Below are 25,753 nucleotides of genomic sequence, written 5' to 3'. Positions count from 1 at the left end.
ATTGAAGAAGGAAAATTTGACTGCTTTGATTTTTTGGCTCTGAATGTAGTCAAGCATGGCTCAGTGAAAATGATTGATTTTCGGAACATTGCCTTAATGTATGCAGCAACATTGTCCATCTTTTGGGTATATTAAATATACAAACAATTTTTTTTAAAGAATACGTTGAAAAATTCAATTGAGTCCAAACAATAAATTAGTGTTATTGATGTTTTAGGCCTTCTGTACTAATTAGCATCAACACAATAAATTTGAAGACGTTGAAACCATAGTGATCTAAGTTATCCCGAAACATGAAATTTGGTTTTGTAACAAACATTCAGTTATCCACCATATTCTGCGTCGCGCGTGCGGTGAAGATAGTCGAATCACCCTAGTCACCCGATTCCAGTAGTCGCTTTAGATGAGACACGTCTTTTAGAATGAACTTTTTGAGTTCTTATACTAATCCAGTAGTCAGTCTAAACCTAAACTTGCGAGAACCGTCAATTAGGAAAAATAAACTCCATGTAAGAACCGAGCTATGTAAAGAGACTACATACAAAGAGGCGCAGTCTGATCCCTTTTGAAATAATAAGCTTGCAACCATGCTGTAGGGCTGCCTTTAAGACTGCCTGGTTTTGCTCGATCGGAATGACACTGGCAGAAAATCGAAAATTCCAATCGTGACATTTCGTCTCTTTGTTTACTATAGGCTCGTTAGAGCTATGCGCCTGGATGATATGCAATACAAAAGGATAGGGTTTGCAATGTATTTCGTTCAATCCAAGGTGATCTCTTCCCCGACTACCTCGGGTGATCGGGGTTCTACTGTACATCCTTTTGCATACCATCCGGGCGCAATGCTCGATAAATGTATCGATCTTGTGTCAACCTGATGGCTGAGATAACGCGGGAGCTCAGAAAACAGGAGTTCGTATTAGCGGGAATCTACTGTTAACGTTTTTTCCTGAGTATCTGAATAAATGATCTTCACGTACTCTTTGTGGTGTTGTGGGATATGGTAACCCTAGCCTATAGTATACTTGTCAATCTAATGATAACAAATGTTTAGTACGTGAATAGCTTAAACTCTTGTTAGGATGTTTTGGTGTTCCTAAAGGATAACTTTCTTTTTAGCTTTTACATTTAGTAAAAATAACTCTCAGGATTTGACATTTTTATTTTAACAAATTCGATTCGTAAAATAGGTTATATCAAATAAAAATACAAACTTAAATCAACGGACACATTAAATTCAGCAGCACATTACACCAAATCGATAACTTCGATGTCAAGTATACACAAAGTATACCGAACATCAAACACAAACACTAAAACACTCTAGTGGGTCCCTCGGCTAGCCATGTATTCGCGCCTGATGGGACTGGACCGAACCTCTAGAATGTTGTTGATTTTTTCTACAATTTCCTGTGCCGTTGGAGGATCAGTTTCGATGTCGTACTGTTTAAAAAAAGGGCCACCTGTGTGTGGTGGTTGTTGTTGCTGCTGCTGGCGAATTGTGGGGCTGGATGTGATCCCGAAATCTGATCCTGCCGGAACTGCTAATGTCTGTGGCGAGAACGGTGTGGTACTGTAAATAATTCGAACAACTGACTTTGAAGACTTTCGTTCGATTATAGAGCAATGGGCGATTGAATCCATCGAATGATTCGCTGGTTTTTGTCTCGGCCAGAATTTTGTGGATTTCTGCTGTAGCGGATCAATTTCGAGTTTATCGCCAGATATTCCCAACTGTACTTCCGTTTTAATGCGTGCTTTGTGAATGATGTATACGTGAAATGACCTATAAAGAGGGGCCTCTAATTTCGATGTGTGTCCTTCCATACGATCGAGGTCCTCTTTCTGGCGTTTGTCCGGCAACGTAGGAACTCTGCTAGGAGGTGATGGAAAAATTAAACTTGTTAGTTCGTCCTGATCTGAGCTTAAGGAACGTGTTGGTTCCGAGCGATGCATTTGCGATTCAGATGGCTTTCGTTCTGCTAGAGCTAGGTGCGAAAAACAAAATTTGGCACACGGTTCTCGCACATCTAAAGGCGGAAAGTCCATATCTATTTCTCCATCTTCTTCGGTCATGTAGAGACCGTAATGCTTCACGGATTTTACGCTTACGTCTGGATAGGCGAGACTGCATTTGTAACAAATCAGCCCTATAAAGTCTTGGATCTTGGCAGTGGCGTTTACACAAACTTGAATTGGATAAGCACGTTGGCTTTCTGTCGGCAGCATGTTTAGGAATATTTTGAATGTTTTAGTGGCTATTTCCGTTTGCGAAGTACCATCGTATTTTGCAAACTCGAGGAATTTGTTCTGTGGCATTCTAGGAAGCGTCTCAAGCTGTTGCGAAAGCATAGAAACTCGATTTTCTGTTTTATTCAGTTCTTTCTTTACGAAAAGGTCACTGACTTGAACCTCTTCATGTGCAACTACATTTTCGCATTTAACACTTCGTATTCTTGCAGCTTTTCGTCTGGCAATGTCCAATCGCTCGAGCTGTTGAGCTGTATTAGATCGTTGCCTATGAAATCCGATATCTTGGTCCATCTGAATTTCGTACGATTGTGACAGAGAATCCATATCCTCTTCATCCGAATCGTCCAGGCCGGGATAGCAATAGAAGTGTTCGAAATTTCGAGCACCTTCATGCGAATCTTGTTCACTGTTGCTGCCAGACCGATTGCGTAGAGCTTGCTTGTGTAGTTGCGCATATTGGTGAGGTAGATCTTCCAGTATCATCACTGTTTCGCTCATTCCAGTGTCATCTGTCGAAATAAATGAATTCCGGATGTGCGACAGCAGCCAGTGCGCATTATTGTAGGTGGCCATTGGTTCGTACACCCTACCAGTGAACCTAAAATGGAAAACTATTTGTTTATTCTAATGACGAGAACGTTTATCACGCGCTTCATTCAGACGCTAATCTATTTTAGATCTGTAAATAGGTCACATTGCTTTTACTGCATTACAGGGCTATCATCAAGCGTAACATAAATTATGCAGGAAAACAAAAAAAAAGTTTTGCCACTTAAATAAAGTACTTAGTTATTGCAAGTTAACATAATTATTTTTTAAAGTTAACTTGAAAGTCATTTACGCAAAAATAAAACTTATATAGGATTTAATATTCATCTCTTATTGACATAGGAGAGACTGGTAGCCCTATCTAGGTATATGCCTTAACCTGACTCAGCATAGTAAACTTACCTTAATGGATTCAACACCTTATTAGCCCGGAACCACTTCCGGTTATTTCTACCTATGAACAGGAACTAAGTTAGTTGAATACTATTGATGAGTAATGGACAAAGCCATTAATGAACACTTTTCGGTCATCATAATGAGAGCATTAATTATATTCTTCCATCCAATAGAGAAAAAGCTCGCTACGCACTAAACACAAAACGGCACTTTAGATTTTATTATGCATCGGTTGTCTAGGCAGTGTTTGATTCAGAAATATTCTATTTATAAGCTGATTTTCTGCATTACAAAAACACGAAAAATTTAGGAATGCGCTTCCGTTCAGAGACTGGCGTTTTATGCTACAATCTATGCTTTGACATTAATGTTTTATGTTGTTTGTTTACTTTCCATTTTTTTTTCAAGGGTTTATCTTTGAGGTCAACACGCATTTACACCAACACTAGTTATATGATTGTTTGCAGCGGTACCCAGAATATTCATCAGTTCTAGTGTAACATTTCAAAAAGGCTAAACTGCTGAATGTAAACAAAATTTAATCGAGTTAACGGTTATTACGCGATTTCACTTTATCTAAACGCGATTTCATCTTACGGCGTGTTCGTAAATTGATTTTTTGGGTGATGCATCGATTTTTTGGAACATGTCAAATCACCTTCCAATGCTTTTGCATACAATTTGTTTAATTTACGAACGCAAGCATCGATAGAAAAAATCACTTTCGATAGAAAAAATCAATTTTCTAACCTAATTGATTTTTTCGTGTAGGAATTAAGGGCGTTACTTTTTTTATATATTTTTTTTTCTTTTTTTATTTTTTTTAATTTTTTTTATTTTTATTTTTTTTTCTTTTCTTTTTTTTCTTTTTTTTATTTTTGTAAATTTTTTTTGTTTTATTTTTTTTCTTGTTTTTTTTTTAAACAAAATTTAATCGAGTTAACGGTTATTACGCGATTTCACTTTACCTAAACGCGATTTCATCTTACGGCGTGTTCGTAAATTGATTTTTTTGGTGATGCATCGATTTTTTTGGAACATGTCAAATCACCTTCCAATGCTTTTGCATACAATTTGTTTAATTTACGAACGCAAGCATCGATAGAAAAAATCACTTTCGATAGAAAAAAATCAATTTACTAACCTAATTGATTTTTTCGTGTAGGAATTAAGGGCGTTACTTCAAAACCAAAACAAAAATGTCTGATTAATTGGGTGAAACTTGCAGGAGTAACTGGAATGGAAAACAAAAAAGTGTGATACTCGAAAATATCTATAATTTAGTGAAAAAAGTTGAAGTTCTTGATACCAAACGAGCAATATGTGATTATAATGCGTAATTCTTGATTTTCATGAACAAAAAGTAGTCGATTTTTGAAATAGAAGTTGAAGAGATACCCGCATAATCAAATATCATACCCGTTATCGTTGATATTATTCTGATCTGATTACACGAATAGTGAATATTCGAGTAATCGTTCTAAAATCTTCTAATTTTTACTAACTTTTATATTTTTCATGCGTCTTCGCTTGAAATGATAATAAATTATTATTGAAAGATACGGGTAATAATCCTTAAAACAAAACTCAAGATGTATTTGAGTGTGTCTTCACTGTCAACAAGAAAAAAAATGGCGTGCGCGACTTTAGATTCGTAAGCCCGTAAGATTCCGGAAAATCCTCTTAATTTGGCCAGGCAACCCACGAATGGCATGAGCACTTCAGGTTAAGCTGATCAAGGCCCGCACCGCAAACGCGAGGAATAAAGGTAAGGGAAAAGCTTTTTTGTTTGACAATAATTTTATTTTTCCAACCCTCCTACAGCTCATCAAAGTGCAGCAGATGCCGGAACAATCCTCATCAACCGGTCGAACAAACACTGGAGCGGTTCCAGTGCCCCAACACTACGCTCCGTAGAAGCGGCAGCAGCTGTGGTCTGTGTAAAATTGTAAATACAATTCGAGATGGCAGCGATTTGCGGATTTGGTGGTGGTGGCGTCGAAGGAAAAGTTTTCCGGAAACCTTGAATCCCAAAATGCAGTTGTTTAGAGTAATCTAAAATTGACTGAAAGGATGAGGCAAAACAAACGGTTGCACTACGGTGCGCAGAATCTGAGCCTCCCAAAATAAACTGCCGGAATCGGTCCGCAGATACCAGCTCCGGTGATGTGCAGGGTCTACACCGTATTTTGAGACATAGTAAAGTAAGTTTGGCGTTTTATTTTGGATACAAATTTAGATTTTAATACCGATCAACATGTTCCACCAGCAGCAAGATCTTCATCAACCGGAACCTGCAGGGCTGGAGGTCATATCATTGTAAAGAAGGTCAACGTATTTTCGTGTCGCCTACTCTTCCAAAGCAGAAATCCTCTTATTTCAACCAAAATTCCCGGAATCGCGTGGCAGGAAACGGCTCCAGTAATGTGCTGGGACACTGTCTTACGCTGGGTAAGTCTTGCTTGGCTTTTTATTTTTTACTTTTTTGCTAATTTTTTTCTTTTAGAGTAAGAAAAGTCCGCCTGAGGAATCTTACTATGTGCACAGTGCCGATACGCCAGCAACGGAGGAAACATGCAAATTGAAGACGGTCCCGAGCTAAAAAAAATCCGTTGGGAAGGATTCTAAAACATGGCCTATGATAGAAGAATACTAATCTCTAGAAGATACGAAACTGCAGGTTACAATTAAGTCGAGTTGAAATTCGCGATAGTGACCTTTTGAAATGACAGCTCTTCCAGTAAGGTAGGTGGTAAACTTTTTAAAACAGGAGATATTTGAAGTCAGTTTACTTTATCAGTTTTCCAGAATCAGATTTTGGAAATATAAAACAATTCAAGTGTGATCTTGAAACACATATGTTGAATACAATTTTTTTTTTCATTGTAAAAGTCGAACAAGGAAACATTATTTTGTATTTTTTAATATTTATTTGTAAGGATTTTAACTTCTCTAAGACTTACAATCCTTTCTTTTTTATAAGGTTTTTAGAATGAGTATGACAATCTAAAATGTGAACTTTTAACACACCTAATCCAAATTCTGTTTTTGAAAATAAGACTAAAAAGAGTCTTTAATAAGCAATCCGATTCAGAGCCAGTACAAAAAATATCAAATAAACTCTATTATAGAATTTTAGAATAGAATTTGGGATGACTGAATGAATGAATTGTGAATCTTGATCAGAATCTGATTTGGCTTTTAAATCTGCTTGGTGGTGTACCCGATGCATATTTTAAAGTCAAGTTTTATTGCACATAATTATCTAAAATCAATTCTAAAATTGAATAATATTGTATATCAAATATTTTCAAATTTCTCTTGAGGGCAGGACCCTGGTATGTTGCAATTATATATAACTTAGCTGATTTTAAAATATCATTTTTCGAAAACTTTAATTTTAACAATATTTTAAGTTTTTATAACAATTCGTTTCATGTTTTCAGGCACTCCATTTGAATCCAGGAGTCACTTTTGTTTCCAACTAGGCGACGAAGGTGATAGATGCGTTTATTGAAGGTAAAATGTTCGATTTTTGTATAATTTTCTTACAAATTATTAAGTTTTTATGTTTTGCAGGCCGAGAATCCTGAATACAATTTAATCCTCCTCAGCATTGGGCCTTACAAATGCTGCTCGGGCGTGACTATTTGGCGACTTGAATGTTTTTTTTTTGCATAAAGATAATGACCACATTATACATATGTATGATTTTTTTTATATTGTAATCATTGTATACCGTATTTGAATGAAAAATACAATCTTTAAGAAATTATAACATGAATCGTCTCCTTTTTCATTATTGATCGTAAAAAGATCTTATAAAGATACAATGTAGCGTCAAGAACACATGAAACGGGCGATATGATAACGATAACACCTATAGTTTTTCTTTTTGCTTCATTTTGTATTTAAAAAAAAGCAAAAAAAATGAATGGTTACTCTACTTAACAACCCGTTCGCTGTATCGTAAAGTGCGTCCAAACGATTCCATTTCATTGAAAAAAGACTACCTTAATCGTACATCAATAATCCAAAACTATAAAGCTAATCTTACGTGTGTCTTGGGAAGAAGATAATGGAAATCGTTATTGTATAATACTGATTCATGCGGGATGTTCCTAAATTTCAAACACGTTTTTCTCGTTTTGAGCCAACTGATAGTTTCGCCCTTATGAAATGCTACGCTAAAATATTAAAAATAACTTTCAATCACGTTTGTTTCAGTGTTGCAAACATATGTTCCACATTGTTTCCGCACATTCATTTGCGCGTCCCGCTTACACAAAAAGTTAAAATTTATCCGTTTTTATTTTACGAATTAAAAAACGATTATTATCCCGTAGAAGCTTATACAAAAATAGAAATTTGAACACTAGCACACCAAAATGGAAGAGTTTGAAAATTTGAGAGGCTCAATCGTAGTCAAGCGGAGATCTTCATTGTTTCGGACCGGTATTGGTAAGGTCTAACATTTTCTTTTATTTAAGTTTAAATTAAGAGCAGCTGCTGTTTTTTTTTATTCAACTTAATAAATTTTGTTTTCATAGGTTCACAAAATTCCACTCCGGTTAGCATGAGATCAAGGTAAGTGAAATTCGAACAACTACGAATGAATGTTGTTTTCTTTAACCGTAAATAATTCTAGCTATGAACAGCAATTGAATCGCGAAATTGAAAACTGGGGAAAGTTTATGCAAGCGCAGTTTAATAAACTTAAAGAATTGAAAGAAAGTTCAATTGTGCTGGACGATTCGATATTATCTGAGGAACAGAGGCATTACCTAGATCAGGGGATCGACATTTCCAAGTACTTGACAGAATCGAACAAATTTCGTAAAGTACTGGAGGTGTACGTTCAATGTAAAACCGATTTGATAAAGCAGTACGACGAAGTTCTGGCGGAAGCAAGAGGCCAACTTAACGCTGAGGCACTGGACATGGTCGAGGATCAACTTCTCTCTCAGCAGTTGGAATGATTGTTTCGACTAACTACCTCAGATTATTTTTGTATATTTCAGTAACTTGTATAATAGCTTAACTTAAGATAATCATTAATGTTATATCAAATTTTCACATTTCACTTATTTCATTTGTTAGAGAAAAATCCAAATATTTTGTTCTCACGATTCTAACAACTATGTCTTTCAATTATAATTAAATCCAATCGAAAACCCGGCATTAGGCCTCCAGTAGTTAATGTCACCAAAACATTTGTCCCGTTAGGTAGTGGAATTTCCTGGTGATAATTAAGTATGTTTGATAAATAGGTCAAATAGGTCAGATTGCACTCTTTGTGGTATGAAGTTTTGTGTTGTTAACTGTTCTTAAATTTAAATGCTTCAATCAGTGTGTCAGCATAAAATATTCATGAATTTAGTCAACATCCAGTCCATCTTTCGGTTGCACTCCCATTCTCTGTACGAAAAAGGGTCTACTACCCTGATGCTTTCCGTATCGGGGAACTTTCCCTGTGCTCTCTGCGTTGCTGACGTTCCGTTCATTATTTCCGCTGAAGGGATGAGACGTACGCTCTCGGTTAGTGCCACTGCTGGGATTACTAGCTGTGTACTCCGACTTGGAATTCGGCGGTGGTTTCAGCAAATCTCCCGGTATATTCTTTTCACGGATTTGTATCATTGATGTGTTCATGACTTCGCAATCGATCTGCATGAGTGTGACTTTATCCGAGGGATGTGTGGCTGTAAAAAAATGTTTTTGCTTATTTGATATAAGATCTTAAATTATCTCATTTATGAAATGGATTGAACCGTTGAAATAAAATAAACTAATTACAAGTAAAACTAATGTTCTCAAAAATTGTAAAATTTATCTAATTTAAGCTAACCTTATTCCGCTTGATAAATTAATGTTAACGAAAGATTTTATGCACAACCCGTAGATTTTTTCTTAAATTTCGAATCCTTCAAAGATTAAAAAAACTAATTTTACTGATTTTTCTAACTCACCGTTCTCCATCATCGCTGGCAGCATCAACGACATCCTCGGACGATTAGTTTTGTTATAAGCAATGGCAGGCAGGAGCAAGTGCTCCACACTGAACGAAACCAAATAGAACGTATCGTCACGTCTACCGATTTCTTCGAAAAATTTAGCATACTTTTTACTAAACCCGGGATAATACAGAGCCAAGTCGTTTTCTTTTCGCATTTGATAGTCGTCTCTGTACAAGTCCATTTGCTGTGCTGGCTTTCTAGGCACCTGAACGTTTTTACGAGGTACCACTATTTTGTTACGCCTTTTGAATGATTCCATCTGAGAACTGATGTCTTTCATCTGTCGATACATTGAATCAATGGTATCCTTCAGAGCGAACATTTCCGAAAAGGAATTAATACTCATATCATCGCCGTCGCGATCAGTCAAATTTTTAAACCCGTTTTCGCCGATCCAGCGGCGCAACTCGCTTGCCAAACGGATGTTCTCCGTTTGATTCACGTAGAAAGGGCAAGCAGAAAGGGATTCTTCAGGTTGTCCGGATAAATCTTCCAAGTTGGTTATGTTAAGACTTGTGGCAACGTTTTGTGCGGCTTTAAGCAGTTTGGGTTCATCATCTAACCATAAAAGATTACGCTGATGGTGCGGCAGGCCTTCCATATTCCTTTCCATTAATGATTTTGTTGTACTGGTTCGGGTTAGAAGATTGCTAAAAGGAATGAACAATTTGTCAAACTCAAGACATATTACCTAAATAAGTTTTCTTACCCTATCGGACCAAAGTTGAGCGATACCATGAATAGCATGGCCAATACAATAGCCGTGTTCTTACGCACGTTCGGTGTCATGCGTTTTGAGATCACAGTATGGACAGTTCCAAGGCGGGTCACTGTGCTGTTTATGCAGGAACATTTGTGTTTAAGCTTTTCCAGTAGCTTAAAGTTTTCCTAGAAATCGGAAGAATAACCGTTTTACTCATGATATATTTTGCAAGAGTTAAATTAGGCTCTTATCAAGTAATGTAGTTATTATACTCACAGTTTTCAAGAATTGATTTTCTTGCTTCAGCGCATCGATTTGCTGTTCTAAGGAGTTGACATACTCTTTTTTACGGGCACGAGAAAGAAAAGCGGATTCGCGATTTTTGATCATTCTTTGATGTCGTTTGAGCGCCCGTTCGTCGATGATCCGTTCCTTGGATGCTACTGGAACTGATGCTGTCCCTGGTTGGTTTCCTAAGTCGACCGAATTCTTCTTTTCCTGAATCGTGGTGATAATCGCACTTGCTGAACAGGAAACTAATGGTGATTGGGTCGATACTGTTGTTGATTGGTTGCATCCCACATGCGTATCCATTGGCTTTTTGTTGATCGAAGATGCGGCTTTGATGAGAATTTTTCCATTGGTTTTTGATTTAATGTTTTTGACGAGAGCTTGATAGTCTTTAGCAGTAAGCACAATGGTTTTCTTTGTAACGGTTTGTGAAACTTTTCCTGTAGCTTTTAAAAACGTTGTTTTTTGAGGAAGTTTGATATTCTTCAACTCAGATAGTTTAGTAGGGCAAGATAATTTTTGAATTACCGGTAAGTGCGCCGCTCCTACCCGTATAACTTTATTACTGGAAACCGAAACTATTTGTGGGGGGCTAGGCGGCATTTCTGGTGAAACGGGCGCACTATCAAGCAGAATATTGTTCATCTGAACACTTGGGCACGATTCGTATCCACTGGAAGGATAAGATTCACAACTTTTATTGCTGTCAGCTGGCGAAGGAGTGTTTCTATGTGATAGATTCGAGCAATCCGAAGATTCACTTTCTCTCTTAATGACCCCATTTAAAAATATGTCCGGGTCTATTGAGTCACCATATTGTGGACTCATCATTTGATCGTGTTCTTGGCTATAACAAGAAGTATCATCCAAAGATCCTATCGCATGAGATAATAAATTTGGGTCCAGGGTATCAAAAGTTTCATCATTTGCCGGAGATCCTTCGTATAAATCTATAGGAAAATCTTCCAGCATAGGCTCAATGTCCAGCATTGTACCGTCTGTAAAAAAAAGAAATTAAGTTAATTCATTACTATAAAATGTTGACAAAAAGCACCAACTAACCATATAATTGCTGTTGTTCCATTTTGGGCTCTGTTCCGCTTCAGATACTTATTAATACTCTTGGATTTTTTCCTTTGAGGAATTTTGTTCACCAAAATCTGAAATAAAATAATGAATGTTGGAATTCGTCCAGCGTAAGCTAGGTTATTTCTTACTTGTTGTCACGTTTCATGTCATTAATTATATCGTTTAAAATTCACTACACTGTTTTCTTTTCTGAACACAAATTTAACATATAAAAGTTACTATTTCATTGTTATATTTGAAAATTAGTGCTGAATTCATGAAAATAATTCTGATTTGCACTTATTGTTGTTCTTAATCCTTCTTTTTGACACATTGCACATTGGCAGTAGCGTAGTTTTAAAGTTAAAAAGAGAGGGGCTGGAAAGCAAATAGTGTGGAACATATGTTGTACACTGAAAATTTTCAATAAACCAGAAAGTTCAACAAAAACGCTTGTCCTCTGTACCAGGGCAAACACATGCACTTAATCTCTTCTCATGTGGTCGGGACGATTTTGTCCTGTATTTTCAACAGCTTTTCTACTGTCAATTTCACCTGTAGGTTCGAAACGGGTTTCTCCTGTGATTTACAGGTTGTTTTGACAAACTTCCGAGTGGTCGAGGCGGGTCCTTTCCGAGAATTGTGGGAAATTCTGAAATCGTTCTCCTTTTCTAGATAATTCCAAAAATTTCATTTTTCTTCTGTTTTGAATAACAAATGTTGTTTTCAAATATTAATTCTTTACGCCGATGACATAGTGAGAGCGATGCGATGCGAATTTACGGACGCAGCCTATACGAACTCGAGCGGCGGAACAAATTGACACCTGCTTCGCCGCGATGAGTATGTCAGAATTATGCGATTCACATACATTTTAACAAACACTCAGAATCAAAACAACCCAAAATTAAGAATGCCCGGGCATCAAAACAAAGTTTAGCTGCCGTTCTTTATTTTGGGCTGCTGTCAACACCCCAAAATCAAAGTTCACAGTTTGAACTGATGCCCCCAAAAACTTATCGTTCAGAATTTGTTTCGTTTCTTGCCGCCGCGCTGTTTGTTTTTTTTTATAATTTTTTTTCCAATGAAAAAGGAGTATGTAGTAAGCGTAAGTATACTTATAAAACATTGAATACAGTCATTAATTAGTAAAAAGTGTAATTCAAAGCCATTTTTCTCTATTTCCAGCAACATCAATTGTTAAAATTTGGGAAGAATTTTAGGAAATTGGAGGAACAGACCAACAAATTGAACGGGGATATCACCCAAATACAGATAGGTAAGTCTGGAAAAAATTGTTAACAGAAGATTTGTAAGTAAGAATACATAATAGATTATTATCAATATTTTATATAATCAATTTCTTTAACAACTCAATGAATATCGCATACTTTTGTTTTGTACTTAATCATTATATTTTTTTAATAGATTTATATTTTTAATTCTAATATTTTCTTTTTTCTTTACTTTCCATTCTCATTACAGAGCTCGAAAAATTTCACCATGATAACACACAATTAAACACAAAGTGGTACTAAATAAAATAAGAATTAAAAAAAAACTTCAAGCAACGCATTTGTCTTTTTTGAATAAATATATGTCCATTTGAAATGCTATGAGCAGCAAATAAATATCGTTTTCTCGTCAGAATGGCTTTCTCGATTTTGGGGTGTGAGAAAGAGCTCGATTCTCAAGTTTGGGAAAACCCCTCCAAACTTATTTTCGTCGGGAGCCAGTTTCATCCGATTTTGCGGCATTACAACTTGGTTTTGGGTTGTATCCGCTTAGAGTGAATGTGGTTCACCCGGTTCACTGCATTGAATTGCATTCGCCGCATCGCATCTCATCGCACTCATGTTCGAGTTCCTGTACACTCGTAGAAATGTTATCTTTGATTTCAGGAGAAATGGATTGTCACGAGATTCGGGTAATCACCCGAAGTTCGAATTTCATAAAAATTGATCAATTTCCCTGTGATTCGAGAAGTCATTATCCCGGGGAGAATAATTGCAATCTTAGTATATACATCAATAAATCTTTGTAATTTTTAAATTCTTTCAGTTTTTTTAAATACTTCTTGGCAAACATTCGTTCTTACAACTTTTTTGTTAAAACAGATCGAAATATTCGTCATAATTTTCATGTAAAAATCTTCTGGAGCTTATCACAGTGATAACTAAGCGTGTAAAAATATATATTTAAAGAAATTGCCGTCTTCTTAGCGTGTTGAATCGCTAACTGACTTTCTGGGATTTTTGTTTTTCCACAATTAAAACTTGTCCTCAAAGCCCAGATTTTTTTCCTACAAACAACCCCGTTTTTTTAATTGAAGGTCTGTATTGGATCATTGCGTTGAGGCGTTGAGCAAGGTTGTCGAAATCACGGGAAAATGTTAAATTTCACACATTTGAAAGCAACTGTCTACAAAACTACATTCATGATTCTGGATTTTCTTCAGATGTTATTTAATTTTTTATCATACTTCGAAGTTTTCCGGTGATGATAAAACCAAAAATCCAACACATTTTTTTTATCTTACTCAGATACCATTGGGATAGGATTTCTAAAGCTAGATTATGACTTTGGTAGTGTGATATGCGAATAATATAAAAGTGAAATTATACTCATTTTATCAATGTTTTTTTCTATAAATTTTCTATCAAATTTCTGAAAAAGCATCACAAATAATCGTCAAAGACCTTTTAGGTGCTTTTAGGTCGAATCACAGAATTTCAGACTTATCTATTGTTTTTATAAAGAACTAATAATTTTTGTCAGCAGCTTTGATGCCAGTTGATTCATGTTGATAAAAAAATTTAAAATCATTCGCCCAGGCTTTCGTAATTTTCGTCAATATTCAGAAATAAAAAATATTTCACAAGGTTCTGGTTTGAAAACGAAAATAATGACTTCACTAACAGAATAAAAAATCTTTTCGCTTCGTGTAGCTTCCATTTTTTGGCTGCTCTTCCGACTCACTTTAATGGATTTTGCTTTTCAAAGTGGTAGGAGTTAAATAATTAGGAAAAATTTATCCTGAATAGAAAAAACTCCAATATTTCGTTATGCCAATAAACAATATTGAATTTATGCCTTGAACAAAACATAATAAATGCTTGAAATGCCAGAAAAAAGTTAACAATCTGAATGATTGTGGGGCAAATGCAGATAAGTACATATTTGATCAAATCGTATAAATTTCCCTAATAATCCATTTTAGAAAAAAAGTTAAGGCATACAAATTTGAAAAAAGGGTCTCGCAAGCCACATGCGGGCCGCGTGTTGCTTATACCTGTTTAAAACCATTTTAGAAAAAAAAGTCTAAACGCTAAATGTCGTATACATTTTTGAATACGATGTTTGCATTTTAAAGCAATGCACTGCACTATGTTCTGAAGCGAGTATCTACTGCTGTTCAACTGAATCTTATTTTCGAATGGTAGGATTCGGGTTTTTCAGTGCTGATTTTTAATTTTTTCGCTGTAACTTTGCTGTGTGATATTTAGGAATTCGTTAAACTTTCTTTTTGTAATTCAACGGTCTAACATCAAGTTTATTTACTACTTTCATGTCTTTATTGAAGATTTACAGTATATTTTTTTTATGTAGAAGTAGGTCAAACATGATTTATTCTGGACTGGAAATTAATATAAAAAAAATATGTATGCTCAAAAACTTTAAAATACAGGCGCGGGTTTCGGTTTAATGATAGTTGATTTCACACTGCGGTTTCCAAACTCAAGCATACAAGCACGCAATCCTTGTTGACACAAATGAAAATCTCTATAAGGAGGCACCAGGACCTCTTCCATTATGTTCATCATTTCTACATATTTATAAAGTGCAGGCTCATATTCGCCATTAGCATGCAGTTTTGTGGCCATTTTGAATAACATTTCAGTATCCTGGAAGTAAAGTAAATGGTTTGAAATGAAAAACATTAATTTTAGGCAAATAAATGAACCCTAACATACCTGCAACGATTTCAAGCCTTTCATGATGTTCGTGTGTTCTCCACACTCTGGACACTGGATCATGAATTCATTGATTTCCGCCGGAATATTCAACACGTTGGAACAATCTTTTCCACCGTCACATTTAAAACGCAATACATTGGGATCCAGATCGGTAAAAAGCGGCCAATTTTGCACACAAGCCTTGCAATTGCACGTGAACTTGTACTGCTTTTCCAGTGTTGCGCGTCTTTCTTCTCTTGGTACCTGTGTAAACATGGGTCCGTAGTTTTCGGCTATCATTGACCCAGCCTTAATACGTTTGACAGCGCGCACGCAAACCGCATTGCCTCGATAGAACCGAGTAACTCCTGGTTCACAGGAATGATTGAAGAGGGCCAGGGTGGGATACAGGCCACCTCCAATGAACGTTGACTTGCCCTGATCTTGCTCGGTGTCTCGCTGGAGTTCCGAGATCTCGTGAGAGTTATATTGCAACAACTGGAGATTGTGTAGAATAAGTCCTCCGATGAAACTGAAAAAGAATGAATATTTTGTGTTTTAACCAAAATATAACAATTCAATCAAATGAAAAATTATTCAGATTTCTCCCCAAGTAGATTAAAATTTTCAACTCTTATTTCACATAATATAATTGATTTATGCAGCCTTACTTCTCAGAATCCTTTGTTTTATAGAAGCCACTCATGGCAAGGCAGGAGTTCAAAAGGGCGGCCACCAACGTTCGCAGGAATAGATCTTCAGCAGATCTCTTCTCTTCGTGAGTGACAAATTTAAACACTTTTCTGTAATCATCGTTCGGTAATCTATTGGAAACAAACGAAAGCATTATTTCTGAATTCATAGAATGCAAAGTAAGACCTTACTTGTCAGTCTTCTCGCTGGTTAAACTCGCTAACTCAGGACCGATCTCCTTAAAATATTCTTCAGATTTCTGTGCTATTATACGCAAGGCCATGTGACAAGTAATCGAAGCGCCGGATTTCCACAGGATCGACAAGAATCCGCATTCGTATTTGTGATAGCAGGTGTTCGCAAGTCGTTCACAGTTTTCCGAACAAAACAACACATCCGAGCACTTAGCACAAGCAATAGGAATGGTGACACGTTTGAAACAATGACAGCAATTGCTCAAGCTGTACTCCTGCAGCAGGGCAGAAACGTAGGGTTTTTCCAGCAATATGATGGTGTTCGGCGTCAAATCGGTGTTGGTTTTTGCAAATCGTCCCTCCTCTTCGGTGTAGTCAAAGTATAGTCCTTTATCCACATAGTGATCCGGAATTGACGATTTACTGGGCGCTGAAGGCGCGGAACGCTTGGACTTGGTCAACTTTTTCTCGGTTTCGATATTTTTAGTGAGAAGATTTATCATAATCTGCGCATCACGCTCGAGCTTCTGACGCCGCTCCAATGGAAGTTTGCAGTCATCTAAAGCAGGGAGACTTTTCCTGTGATAGAATAAAAATGAATGAGGTGATAAAAAAAATCAAATGATGATGTCTCACACAAAATTCTAGTTCTAAAGATGAACCAGCATAATAAGAACCCTCGGACTCATCCATGCGCGGTCCTATAAGAGGTGGGGAGAGGGGGGGGTCGTTATCGGAAGGATCAACACCCCCAGCCCCCACTCCTCCCATGCGGGAAAAATGTTACAAAATACAAGAAGCTTTTCTCAGAAGTCAACTAGCGGTTGATTATTGAGTCAACAAATTTTTTTTTTTAAATATTAATGATGTTCTACAGATTTTTTTTTCATAAAATGCTTAAATTCATTTAATGAATTAAAACCTTTTCCAAAATAATCATAAAAACAAGAGCATAGAAAAACTTCAAAAAATGTTTTGAATCAGCCCCCCACAATTTTTCAAAATTAACTTATATTCTTTGCGCCTTAAAAAAATTGAATTTTGTTTCCTTGTGTAAGCAAAAAATCATAAAATGAAGCATCAACTCCTGATAGCAGAACAAGTCAAAAATATTCTCATTTTCCAAGGTGCAAAAAATTAATACCTGATTTTGACTGATTCGGGAGCGCTGAATCCAAATATGCATTTAATTTCATCATCTCAGTTCTCGTTTCAGAGATTCAAAGCTCACGTTTAGAAATAGGTAAAAATTCATTCAATAAATTTGTGCACTGTTTTGAAAAAACTAAAAAATGTTACAAAAATATGAAAAATGAAGGTTATCAATAAAATTAAATCAATGGTCAATTTTTTCGGTTACTGTGAGTTATAAACTCTGAGAAAAATTTACATAAGTATTCATTTTGAATTTTTCCAGTTCTACGAGAATTTAGGAGTTAAATTAAATTTCAAAGAAATTTGAAACCGAAATTATGTTTTACTGTCTTCAACAAAGATGTATGTATGTATGTTTGACCCACCAGTGGCTGATAGGTCTTTCGACCCGAGTCGGTACGGGAAGTCTCGATCGCACTTTCAAATACTGTTCATGCTTAACTCATCAACAATAATTGCAGCACAACCAAGGGGTCCGTTACCACTGGCTTGGGACAGGTTTGACTCATCTTACTCCCTTCAAACTGTTCGAAACAAATAAAGAATTCTGAAAAGGTACCTAAGTTACCCACTCATGATTCCAAATTTGCCGAGATACTCCGGCTGGCTTGAACCCACAATCCATTGTACATCAGTTTTCCGTTCATTCGATGTCCTGTCCTACCCCCCACTAATCCCCAGTAATAGAGTTGAGCTATTGTATAAATACATTATGAAGAAGTAATGCAATGAAATGATACTTATCTTTTAGCTATCCAAAGCTTTTGCAGTTTTTCGGCGATCCTCACAGAAAGCTGCATATTCTTCTGCTACGAAAAAAAAACTTAACGCAGCAGTCTAGTTTTTCATACCGACCCATGAACGTGCACGAAAGGATAAAAACAACAACACGTTTGCTCAAAAAAATTCAAAGTACGCTACACGTCGAAGCTGCAATTTTTATTTAAAATTTCTTTTTCACTCAATTAATATTTTAGTTTCAGACCAGCTTCAAAAACACCCCCATTAAAGTTGAATTTTCAATTTTTTAGATTTAGTTTTCCAAAGGCCTATTTGAGACACAATTTTAACGCAAGTCTTCGCGCTATCAGTTTTTTTAAATTCTTCTGCTGCGCATCACTTGAGCTTTGTTTTTTCCTTTGATTTCCACCAAACATTCCTCGCTGCTTCCAAAAACACTGAAGAACTAGGATCTTTTCAACTAGGAAAACTGAGAACAACGATGATCGACACATTTATTCCACCGATGGTGTTAAAATTTCTCCTGAATATCACTGATACACTGGCTGAACCGGCCATTCGATTTAGGAATAATTAAACTAATTTTATAATAAAACACCAGCGAAATATTAAAAATAAAAATTTAACCGATGGAGCAAAAAAAACACGTCAGCTACCAACAAGTCATGGCTTACTTCCTGTTTTGCTGTCTTCAACAAAGATGTTCAAAAATTAATATCTTCAATATCAGAAACTTTAAAACGCCCCTTTGTGATGTCCGAAATAGTTATGCCTATTCTATTAATTTTTCCAAAAAAAAGTGGGATTAAATTTATTTTCTAATGATTCTCTGAACTAGAAAATCCAGATAAAACCTGTACCTACCTACCTACCTAAGGGTCCGGCGCCGATTGACCGACGCATAGGGCTGAGATAAAAGATCTCCACTGCTGGCGATCCGGAGCCAGCGTCTTCACTTGCTGCCAGCCTAAATTTTCGTAAACTGTGCAGATTTCAGCGGCTAGACTGTGCCGCCACGAGATTCGGAGATTCGGATTTTTGTTCGCAGAGCCAGATCTGGCGTGAGCGCCAGAGGTTTCGGAGACTCGCGACGGGCTTTTCTGATCCGGGTTTCGATGACTTTCTCGATACCACCATCAGGCGATATCTGGCTGCCAGACACTGAAAGCGTTAATCTTTCTTAACCTATTGCCCAGCTACCACGAAATTGGAAAGATTGTTGATTTCCATCGACTTGGACTTTCCGACATTGACTTTGAGACCTGCTGCCTTGGAGCTTTCGATGAGGTCGCTCTGCATGTCTTGTTGTATTAGGGCGAGCGAAATAATATCATCTGTCAGGTCAAGGTCGTTTAGCTGCTCAATAGTCGAAGGATTTCGCACGGCAATCCTCTGTTTGGTCTACAGTCCATCGATCCAGTCAAGATCTCATCCATTACGATTAGAAAAAGCAACGGTTATAAGATACATCCCTGTCTCACTCCAGCAGTTACCAGAATTGGTTCGGACAAGACACCATCGTGCAAGACCTTGCACGAAAATGCCTCGTGCTGTGCTTCGATGAGATGGGACTCCTCGTCGCCTTAGAGCCGCCCAGATATTTTGTTGGTTCAATCTGTCGAATGCTTTTTCGAAATCAACGAACACCAGCAGAAGGGAGTCCTGGAATTCGTTGATTTGTTCCAGTGTTATTTGTAACGAGTAAGTTCGATTGGGGTTCAAGATTGTGGGAGGCCTTTGTCCGAATTTTCAAAGGTGACCAAGAGGGTGTTTAACCGTACCAAAAAAGACTTCTCACAATCAACCAACAAACAGACGAAAGCACACAACTCCTTAAAATACCATCGCTTGCCCGCCTACTATCGGAGAACATCAAAACTACAACTCCACAACTAGATGGCAAATAACTGAGATTGAGCCGCGATGATGGCGGCGATGACAGGTCACGATGGGGAGGAGGGAAGGATGAGGAAAGTAAGGGTCCGGAATAAGAGGCACATGAACGCATGGAAAAGACGCCATCCGTTGCTTGATGTGGTGATTCTTCCAGAATAAGCGTAATATCAGATCACCCAGGTAAAACAAAAGTCATGAACACGACCAGCAAAAATTAACCCATTACTGGAAATATACCCCATATTCCCTTATCTAATATCACCTTTCGATGTTCCCCATCGTGACCAGAACCCCTTAAGTTTTGGCTTGAGTTCAAACTACGACCTTCACCCGGATTAAGAGTTCTACAACACCCTGTTCTACTGTAGTAGGCAGGCCTTCCTGCTGTGAACACAACCATCACCACAACCGGTGTAGGGGAAAAGTTCATATAATGCGCCATGTGGCTAATACGCGCCATCCTTGTTTTGAAGAATCTGAAACATTTTAAGCCTGCAAAATATGACCAATTTGTTTTAAATGCTGTGATTGGTCATGGCAAGTACGTTTTTTTCCTTAAAATGCCCCCGTGTCGTGATAATTTCACAATTTAGGTTTTTCTTCATTTCGATCTAAATTTTAAAACACTTTCAATAAGGTGTTACCAAGCAGAGAAAAACGAATAAGAAAATATTTTCTGACACATCGATAGAGGAGAATCTAAACTATGATTTTATGTCAAAAAATCAAACTAAACTCGCTAAGGTATGCTTTTTATGGGTATGTTCTATGACGGCCCATGCGCTCGTTATAAAGCGCCAATCGTAGTAGGCTGAAAATTGCATTAATTTTTCAAAATGGCCAATTTTCATTGAAAATGAACAAACAGTCTTAAACCATATTTTAACCATATTTACTTTTCATTTTTTTAAGTTTTGATTAGTCCATTTTGATTTTCTTTTCAGTCAAAGTGTCTGTAAGTATTGGTTTGTTTTCGGTCTTCGGCTGCTTTCGGCTCTGTTCGGCTGCTAGGCGCGTATTGAATACACAGCGGCGCGTATTTGCAACACAGTTTTGATCTGTGGCTTTGAATATGGTTTTAAAAAATCAAGTTTTTGAAGCATCGATATCAATTTGAGTAATAAAAAATCATAGGCATTTGTAGAAAACTATTTTCTTCAACGATAAAACCCATTTTCAACACAATTTGTACATGGAATACATAGAAAATCAGTGATTCGCTTAGGTGGCGCATAATAGGGCATGTTCCCCTACACGCCTAGGACGGCCGTGAGCTGTGTGAGCCCGTCAAAAGGTAGGTCAGTTACCGTATTCTTATGTCGGTTGGGTAATGCTGGGCAGGAACCATATCAGCTCATAGTTCGGGGTTTAAGTGGGAAGTTTATTTGGGAAAGATAAATATTTTCTTGGCTACTGACGCGATAGATTGAAGCCGACCCTGAGGTTTGATTCAGGGAGTCTTCTCTGCTTTGATCCTGGTCGGACCATCCTTACATATTCGTAGCGTTCTGATGTGGTCACACATAATCTTCCGGATCGGAATCCACCTTGTTGCCGTCGAAGTGTAGCGTCAATTTCCTCCTTGATCCTATTCAGGATCACTTTGCAGAGTACTTTGAGAGTAGAACAGATCAAAGTTATGCCACGCCAGTTACCGCACTCGATCAAGTCTCCTTTCTTCGGGACCTTCACTAGGATACCCTGCATCAAGTCGCCCGGGTATGTTGCAGTATCACAGATTTCGGCGTAACATTTGTGCTGACAAGGCAGGGTCGGCTTTGAGCATTTCAGCAGGAATGCAATCGATTCCAGGCGTTTTGTTGGTTTTCATGTTTTTGATTGCTGTTCTATTTCAGCCAGCGAGGATGCTTTCGAGTTGACGCCTTGATTGCTACTTACTGTTGGCGCTTCAAGCTGCGGGTTCGGTTGGCCATCGCTATTTGTGACTCGAAAAAGTTTTTCAAAATGCTCAGTCCAACCCTTGAGTTGATCTGTTCGATCTGTCAACAGCTGACCTACTCGGTCTTTCAGCGGAATTCTTGCATTAGTCCTTACACCACTAAGGAAGCAAGAAATGGAATATAGTAATCAGATATCCCAATGGCGGCGGCTCTTTCTCCCTCGTCGGCTAGGGAGTTTGTTCAGGCTCTTTTGTCTCGTCACAGGCTCGTTTAACTGCCTTTTCCAGCGCCACATATCGTAAGCAGGCGGCTGCTTTGGCTGACCCGGTACATGCCTGCTCAATTCCGACTTTCGTCTTTCTCCGATCATCGACCAAACTCCAAGTTTTATCCGACATCCATTCGCTTCTTTTTCTTACACACACTTTACCGATAGTACCATGGCTCGTCGTGATAAAGGCATTCTTGATTCCACACCACTGTTTCGTCTGTCGGCAGTTCCGAGGCTCGGGATTCTAGCTGTTCAACGTATGCCTTTTCACGTCTGGATTCTCCAGTCGCCGGATGTTGTATCAACATCCGGCTTTTTCTACTCGTTGTTGGACACGCGCAACTCTCAGTCGTATCTTGCCAAGAACAAGGTTATGGTTAGATACAATGTCTGCGCTTCGTTTGTTGCGGACATCAAGAAAGCTCCTTCTCCATTTTCGGCTGATGCAGATGTGGCCAATTTGATTTTCCGTTTGGCCATCTCGAGATAACCAAGTGACCTTAAGGGCTGGTCAATATGTAAAGGAAGAGCTATCCACCAATCATCATGCTGTTGTTGCCACAAAATTTTACAAACAGCTCTCCGTTTCCTCTCATTTGTCCTTGACCTTCATGTGCTTAATGAGCCGAATATCGAAGCCAATCTTAGCGTTGAAGTCGCCTAAGTGGATTTGAATGTCACCCTTTGGAATTTTCTCAACCAGCCTGTTTAATTGACTGTAAAACTTCTATTTCTCCTGTTAGTCGGTAACGTCAGTTGGTAAGGTTTCTAACCCGTGTTCTGATTCTGGCTACGATTATTCTTTCGTTTATCGGTTCCCATCTTATGAGGGCCGCATGGGCCTGCGGGCTTGATAGGAAACCAACTCCTCGTTCCCGATTAGCGTGTTCTCCTCTTAGTTATGCCAGAGTAAAGCAGTACTTGCCCGGACTGTGTTTCGTGTTCTCCAGTGTTAGGCCAACGGACTTCGCTCAGTCCCAATATCTCTAGCTTGAGGCGGCTAGCTTCTCTAGCAAGTTTAGCCAGTTAACCTGGCTGGGCAAGGGTCAAAACATTCTGAGTTCCAATTCTAGTCCGTGTTTTCATGCTAAAAGTCGTTGCCAAAGTTCCAATTTGGTTGTTTCTTGTCGTAATTTACTTTATGAGCATTGGCTCAATGATATATCCTATAAACTTTATATTGGTTTGAATACTCTTTACCAAGACTGTATCTTGAGTGAAAAGCCTTAGAAGTTAAAAAATGTTGTATGATACCTAAGTTGACGGTATAAATCAAATATTTGGTTCCCTAAAATTCAAACGAATGATGAACTAAAAACTATAACTTGTGGATTCTCGAATAACGAATCCTCGTGAACATAACTAGTTGATATATAATTAATATTTTTGACTTTTATTTTTAAGTCATAGTCAATGTAAAAAATCTTCCGGAATGTTGGAGGCCATTGAAAGTGTTGGTACTTATTAAACCTTTAAATAAAACTACGATTCCATGCTTCAAATACAATTAAATAAACACTCACTTGAAATATTCGATTGCCCTTGCGTGGTCCTTTTTGGCCAGATAACAGCGAGCTTTTCGTTCCGTTAACTTATACATCAGCTCTTTCGGGTATTTGAGTTTAATTGCCCTCTCGATATCCCCCAGAGCTTGATCATATTTTTCCATATGATACAGAGCTGCCGATCGATTGGCTAAGGCGACAGCTTTCTCCGACTCTAAATAAGGAATAAATGTGAGCAATTTTCTTAGGTTATGGTTTTGAAAAATATTTAATCTCTTACCATTTTCCTCGGGTGTGGCCAGGTAACACATATTATAATACACCAATGCCTCATTCCAGTTTTCCTTCTGGAAGGCTTTGTTTCCCAAAGATTTGAAAGCTAGCGATTGATCCAGATTTTTGCCTCTGAATTCACGTGTCAATTTAAGTTCGGTAACAATCGGCTTTAGAGAATTGGCAAATGCAAATCTTTGCTCATCGCTTTTCAAATTGGCAAATTCGTTCCATTGTTTGGGCCCTAGTGATTGCCTCAGTTCTTCGCAATAATTAATAAAAAATCCATCGGTTCCGGATTTTTCCATTCTTGAAAACAATTGAGTATGCAAAAATGGCGATGAATGAAAGGTGCGCAACTTCACAGATCCGTAAGCGGTGAAAAATGGGACACGAATGATGAAACATGCGCTTGCCGAATGGACAAAAATAAGTTTTCGTAGCATTTCTCGTGAAATTCACGCAACTTCATTGTGTTCATTTTAGTCGATCGGGAAAACGAACGTGCACGATCAGTCACATGGTGAAAATGTGAATTGTGTTGCACGCTCGCATACCGGCCGATGTTTTGTTTTGTTTGGGAAGGCGAAATGCAAGTCGGGATGAGCATAGAAAGACGGATTCTGTTAAAAACAAACTTTTAACGCATGTGCAGTTGGGATCATTTAGCTAATTAACTTGTAAATAAAACACAATATTATCTCTAGGAAATGTATGTATTCCGCAGGTACCAAAAGCGTTTGGTTCGATGCACTAGTGCTTCAAAACGTTTCAACAAATTTCCTTTTAATAACGGATCTACCAACTCGATTGCAATCAAACAGTATTTAAGTAGTAATCCGCTCCAACTCCTAGCCTAAAAAGCAAATTTTCAATTAAATGATTTCACCATTAGTTTCAACTTCTGATAAATTGTCAATTTGGCAGCAGTTGATAGTTCTTATTAGGAGCAGTCAAAAATGTATTGTATATAGGTCGAGTTGCTTTAACATTTATGTTTATGTAAGATGCATGTGATAAAAAAAATCAACAACAATAAAAAAAAGGAAAAACTTTACTTCTTATCTTTTAAAAGGAATTGATGTGAATATACCTGATTTCAGATTATGTTGAGTGAGGTTTATTAATGAGGTGTAAATGCAGCATGATTATCATCCTTAATATTTCGGAATTAAAAAGTTTTATTGGTGTATTTCCCTCAATTCACATTTACATAACGAATGTATGACTGAACAAATTTGAAAAACATAAAAATTATAACCAGTGTACGATTGGCGCAGTTTTCCTTCAATCACGCTTCACCTTCCCCCGATTTTTCGTTACTTTTTCACTTCCTCCTAGAACAAGTTAATTTTAGAAACTGAAGAGCACGACATGTGATGACAGAGGATGGCCGGCCATCTGTTGATCTTCTAACACGCTCGTAAGGTAAATGGATGGAAAAACGCGCCATTAATATTAATCTCGTTTTGGGTGAGTTGTTTTGCCATTTGAGCTTAAACTTTAACATCGAAATTTCCCAGGCGGGAGGCGAACTGTTGACTGTAAATTAATTTAATTTTGAAACAGCTCCCAAATCGAAGTTTTGACGTAAGTAATCGTTTTGCTATTTGACGTTTTTCAAATTTGAATTATTATCATAAAAACATATGTGATGTGCTCTACATCAGAGAATCTATGCGGTATCGTCAATCAGGGTATCATGCAATAGTGGAGATGCAACTTTTGTATGCAACAGGACTTATTCAATTTTTAATTTTATAAAATGAAGAAAACAAAAAGATTCCGACATAATTTCTCATGTAATCAGCTAATTTATTTTAAATTTTAATCCTCTTAAAAAATTGTATCGATCTCTGTTGTGGTATGAGCCTACTTGGTTGAATGATTC

General features: G+C 37.4%; 4 protein-coding genes and 1 long non-coding RNA gene across 5 annotated transcripts; 2 read left to right on the top strand and 3 right to left on the bottom strand.

The window, feature by feature from the left end:
• Positions 1–1,150: 1,150 nt before the first annotated feature.
• On the bottom strand, positions 1,151–3,541 carry LOC129746272 (stress-activated map kinase-interacting protein 1). The gene is made up of 2 exons (XM_055739856.1): positions 3,205–3,541; positions 1,151–2,851 (listed from the first exon to the last, which is right to left on the bottom strand). Exon 2 carries the CDS (start codon positions 2,824–2,826, stop codon positions 1,324–1,326), a length of 1,503 nt encoding a protein of 500 aa, XP_055595831.1. The 5' UTR covers positions 2,827–2,851; positions 3,205–3,541; the 3' UTR covers positions 1,151–1,323.
• Positions 3,542–5,473: 1,932 nt separating this feature from the next.
• LOC129750173 (uncharacterized) lies at positions 5,474–6,893 on the top strand. The gene is made up of 4 exons (XR_008738322.1): positions 5,474–5,649; positions 5,705–5,943; positions 6,645–6,717; positions 6,778–6,893. It is a non-coding gene; the product is annotated as an uncharacterized LOC129750173 (long non-coding RNA).
• A 545-nt stretch (positions 6,894–7,438) lies between these two features.
• On the top strand, positions 7,439–8,274 carry LOC129744743 (uncharacterized). The gene is made up of 3 exons (XM_055737430.1): positions 7,439–7,659; positions 7,749–7,785; positions 7,847–8,274. Exons 1-3 carry the CDS (start codon positions 7,587–7,589, stop codon positions 8,175–8,177), a joined length of 441 nt encoding a protein of 146 aa, XP_055593405.1. The 5' UTR covers positions 7,439–7,586; the 3' UTR covers positions 8,178–8,274.
• LOC129744742 (cyclic AMP-dependent transcription factor ATF-6 alpha) lies at positions 8,196–11,611 on the bottom strand. Its single transcript, XM_055737428.1, has 6 exons — positions 11,427–11,611; positions 11,272–11,369; positions 10,195–11,207; positions 9,925–10,103; positions 9,168–9,865; positions 8,196–8,900 (listed from the first exon to the last, which is right to left on the bottom strand). Exons 2-6 carry the CDS (start codon positions 11,291–11,293, stop codon positions 8,575–8,577), a joined length of 2,238 nt encoding a protein of 745 aa, XP_055593403.1. The 5' UTR covers positions 11,294–11,369; positions 11,427–11,611; the 3' UTR covers positions 8,196–8,574.
• A 3,211-nt stretch (positions 11,612–14,822) lies between these two features.
• LOC129747160 (SET and MYND domain-containing protein 4) lies at positions 14,823–24,327 on the bottom strand. Its single transcript, XM_055741202.1, has 6 exons — positions 23,870–24,327; positions 23,608–23,803; positions 16,118–16,699; positions 15,905–16,057; positions 15,252–15,765; positions 14,823–15,182 (listed from the first exon to the last, which is right to left on the bottom strand). Exons 1-6 carry the CDS (start codon positions 24,306–24,308, stop codon positions 14,955–14,957), a joined length of 2,112 nt encoding a protein of 703 aa, XP_055597177.1. The 5' UTR covers positions 24,309–24,327; the 3' UTR covers positions 14,823–14,954.
• Positions 24,328–25,753: the final 1,426 nt, after the last annotated feature.

The sequence above is a fragment of the Uranotaenia lowii genome, chromosome 2 (genome assembly GCF_029784155.1).
Source record: "Uranotaenia lowii strain MFRU-FL chromosome 2, ASM2978415v1, whole genome shotgun sequence".
In the NCBI taxonomy this organism is placed as follows: domain Eukaryota; kingdom Metazoa; phylum Arthropoda; class Insecta; order Diptera; family Culicidae; genus Uranotaenia; species Uranotaenia lowii.
The sequence above is the reverse complement of the archived record's forward strand: the minus strand, read 5'-3'. Positions and strand labels throughout refer to the sequence as shown.

Coding starts and splice junctions, on each gene's coding strand:
- LOC129746272 (XM_055739856.1), bottom strand. CDS start 2,826: ATGGCCACCTACAATAATGCGCACTGGCTGCTGTCGCACATCCGGAAT.
- LOC129744743 (XM_055737430.1), top strand. CDS start 7,587: ATGGAAGAGTTTGAAAATTTGAGAGGCTCAATCGTAGTCAAGCGGAGA. Junction 7,660..7,748: donor ATTGTTTCGGACCGGTATTG/GTAAGGTCTAAC, acceptor TTGTTTTCATAG/GTTCACAAAATTCCACTCCG. Junction 7,786..7,846: donor CCGGTTAGCATGAGATCAAG/GTAAGTGAAATT, acceptor AAATAATTCTAG/CTATGAACAGCAATTGAATC.
- LOC129744742 (XM_055737428.1), bottom strand. CDS start 11,293: ATGGAACAACAGCAATTATATG. Junction 11,208..11,271: donor GGAACAACAGCAATTATATG/GTTAGTTGGTGC, acceptor TTTTTTTTACAG/ACGGTACAATGCTGGACATT. Junction 8,901..9,167: donor GCCAGCGATGATGGAGAACG/GTGAGTTAGAAA, acceptor ATTTTTTTACAG/CCACACATCCCTCGGATAAA.
- LOC129747160 (XM_055741202.1), bottom strand. CDS start 24,308: ATGCTACGAAAACTTATTTTTGTCCATTCGGCAAGCGCATGTTTCATC. Junction 16,700..23,607: donor AGGGCAATCGAATATTTCAA/GTGAGTGTTTAT, acceptor ATTCTATCACAG/GAAAAGTCTCCCTGCTTTAG. Junction 16,058..16,117: donor ACCAGCGAGAAGACTGACAA/GTAAGGTCTTAC, acceptor TGTTTCCAATAG/ATTACCGAACGATGATTACA.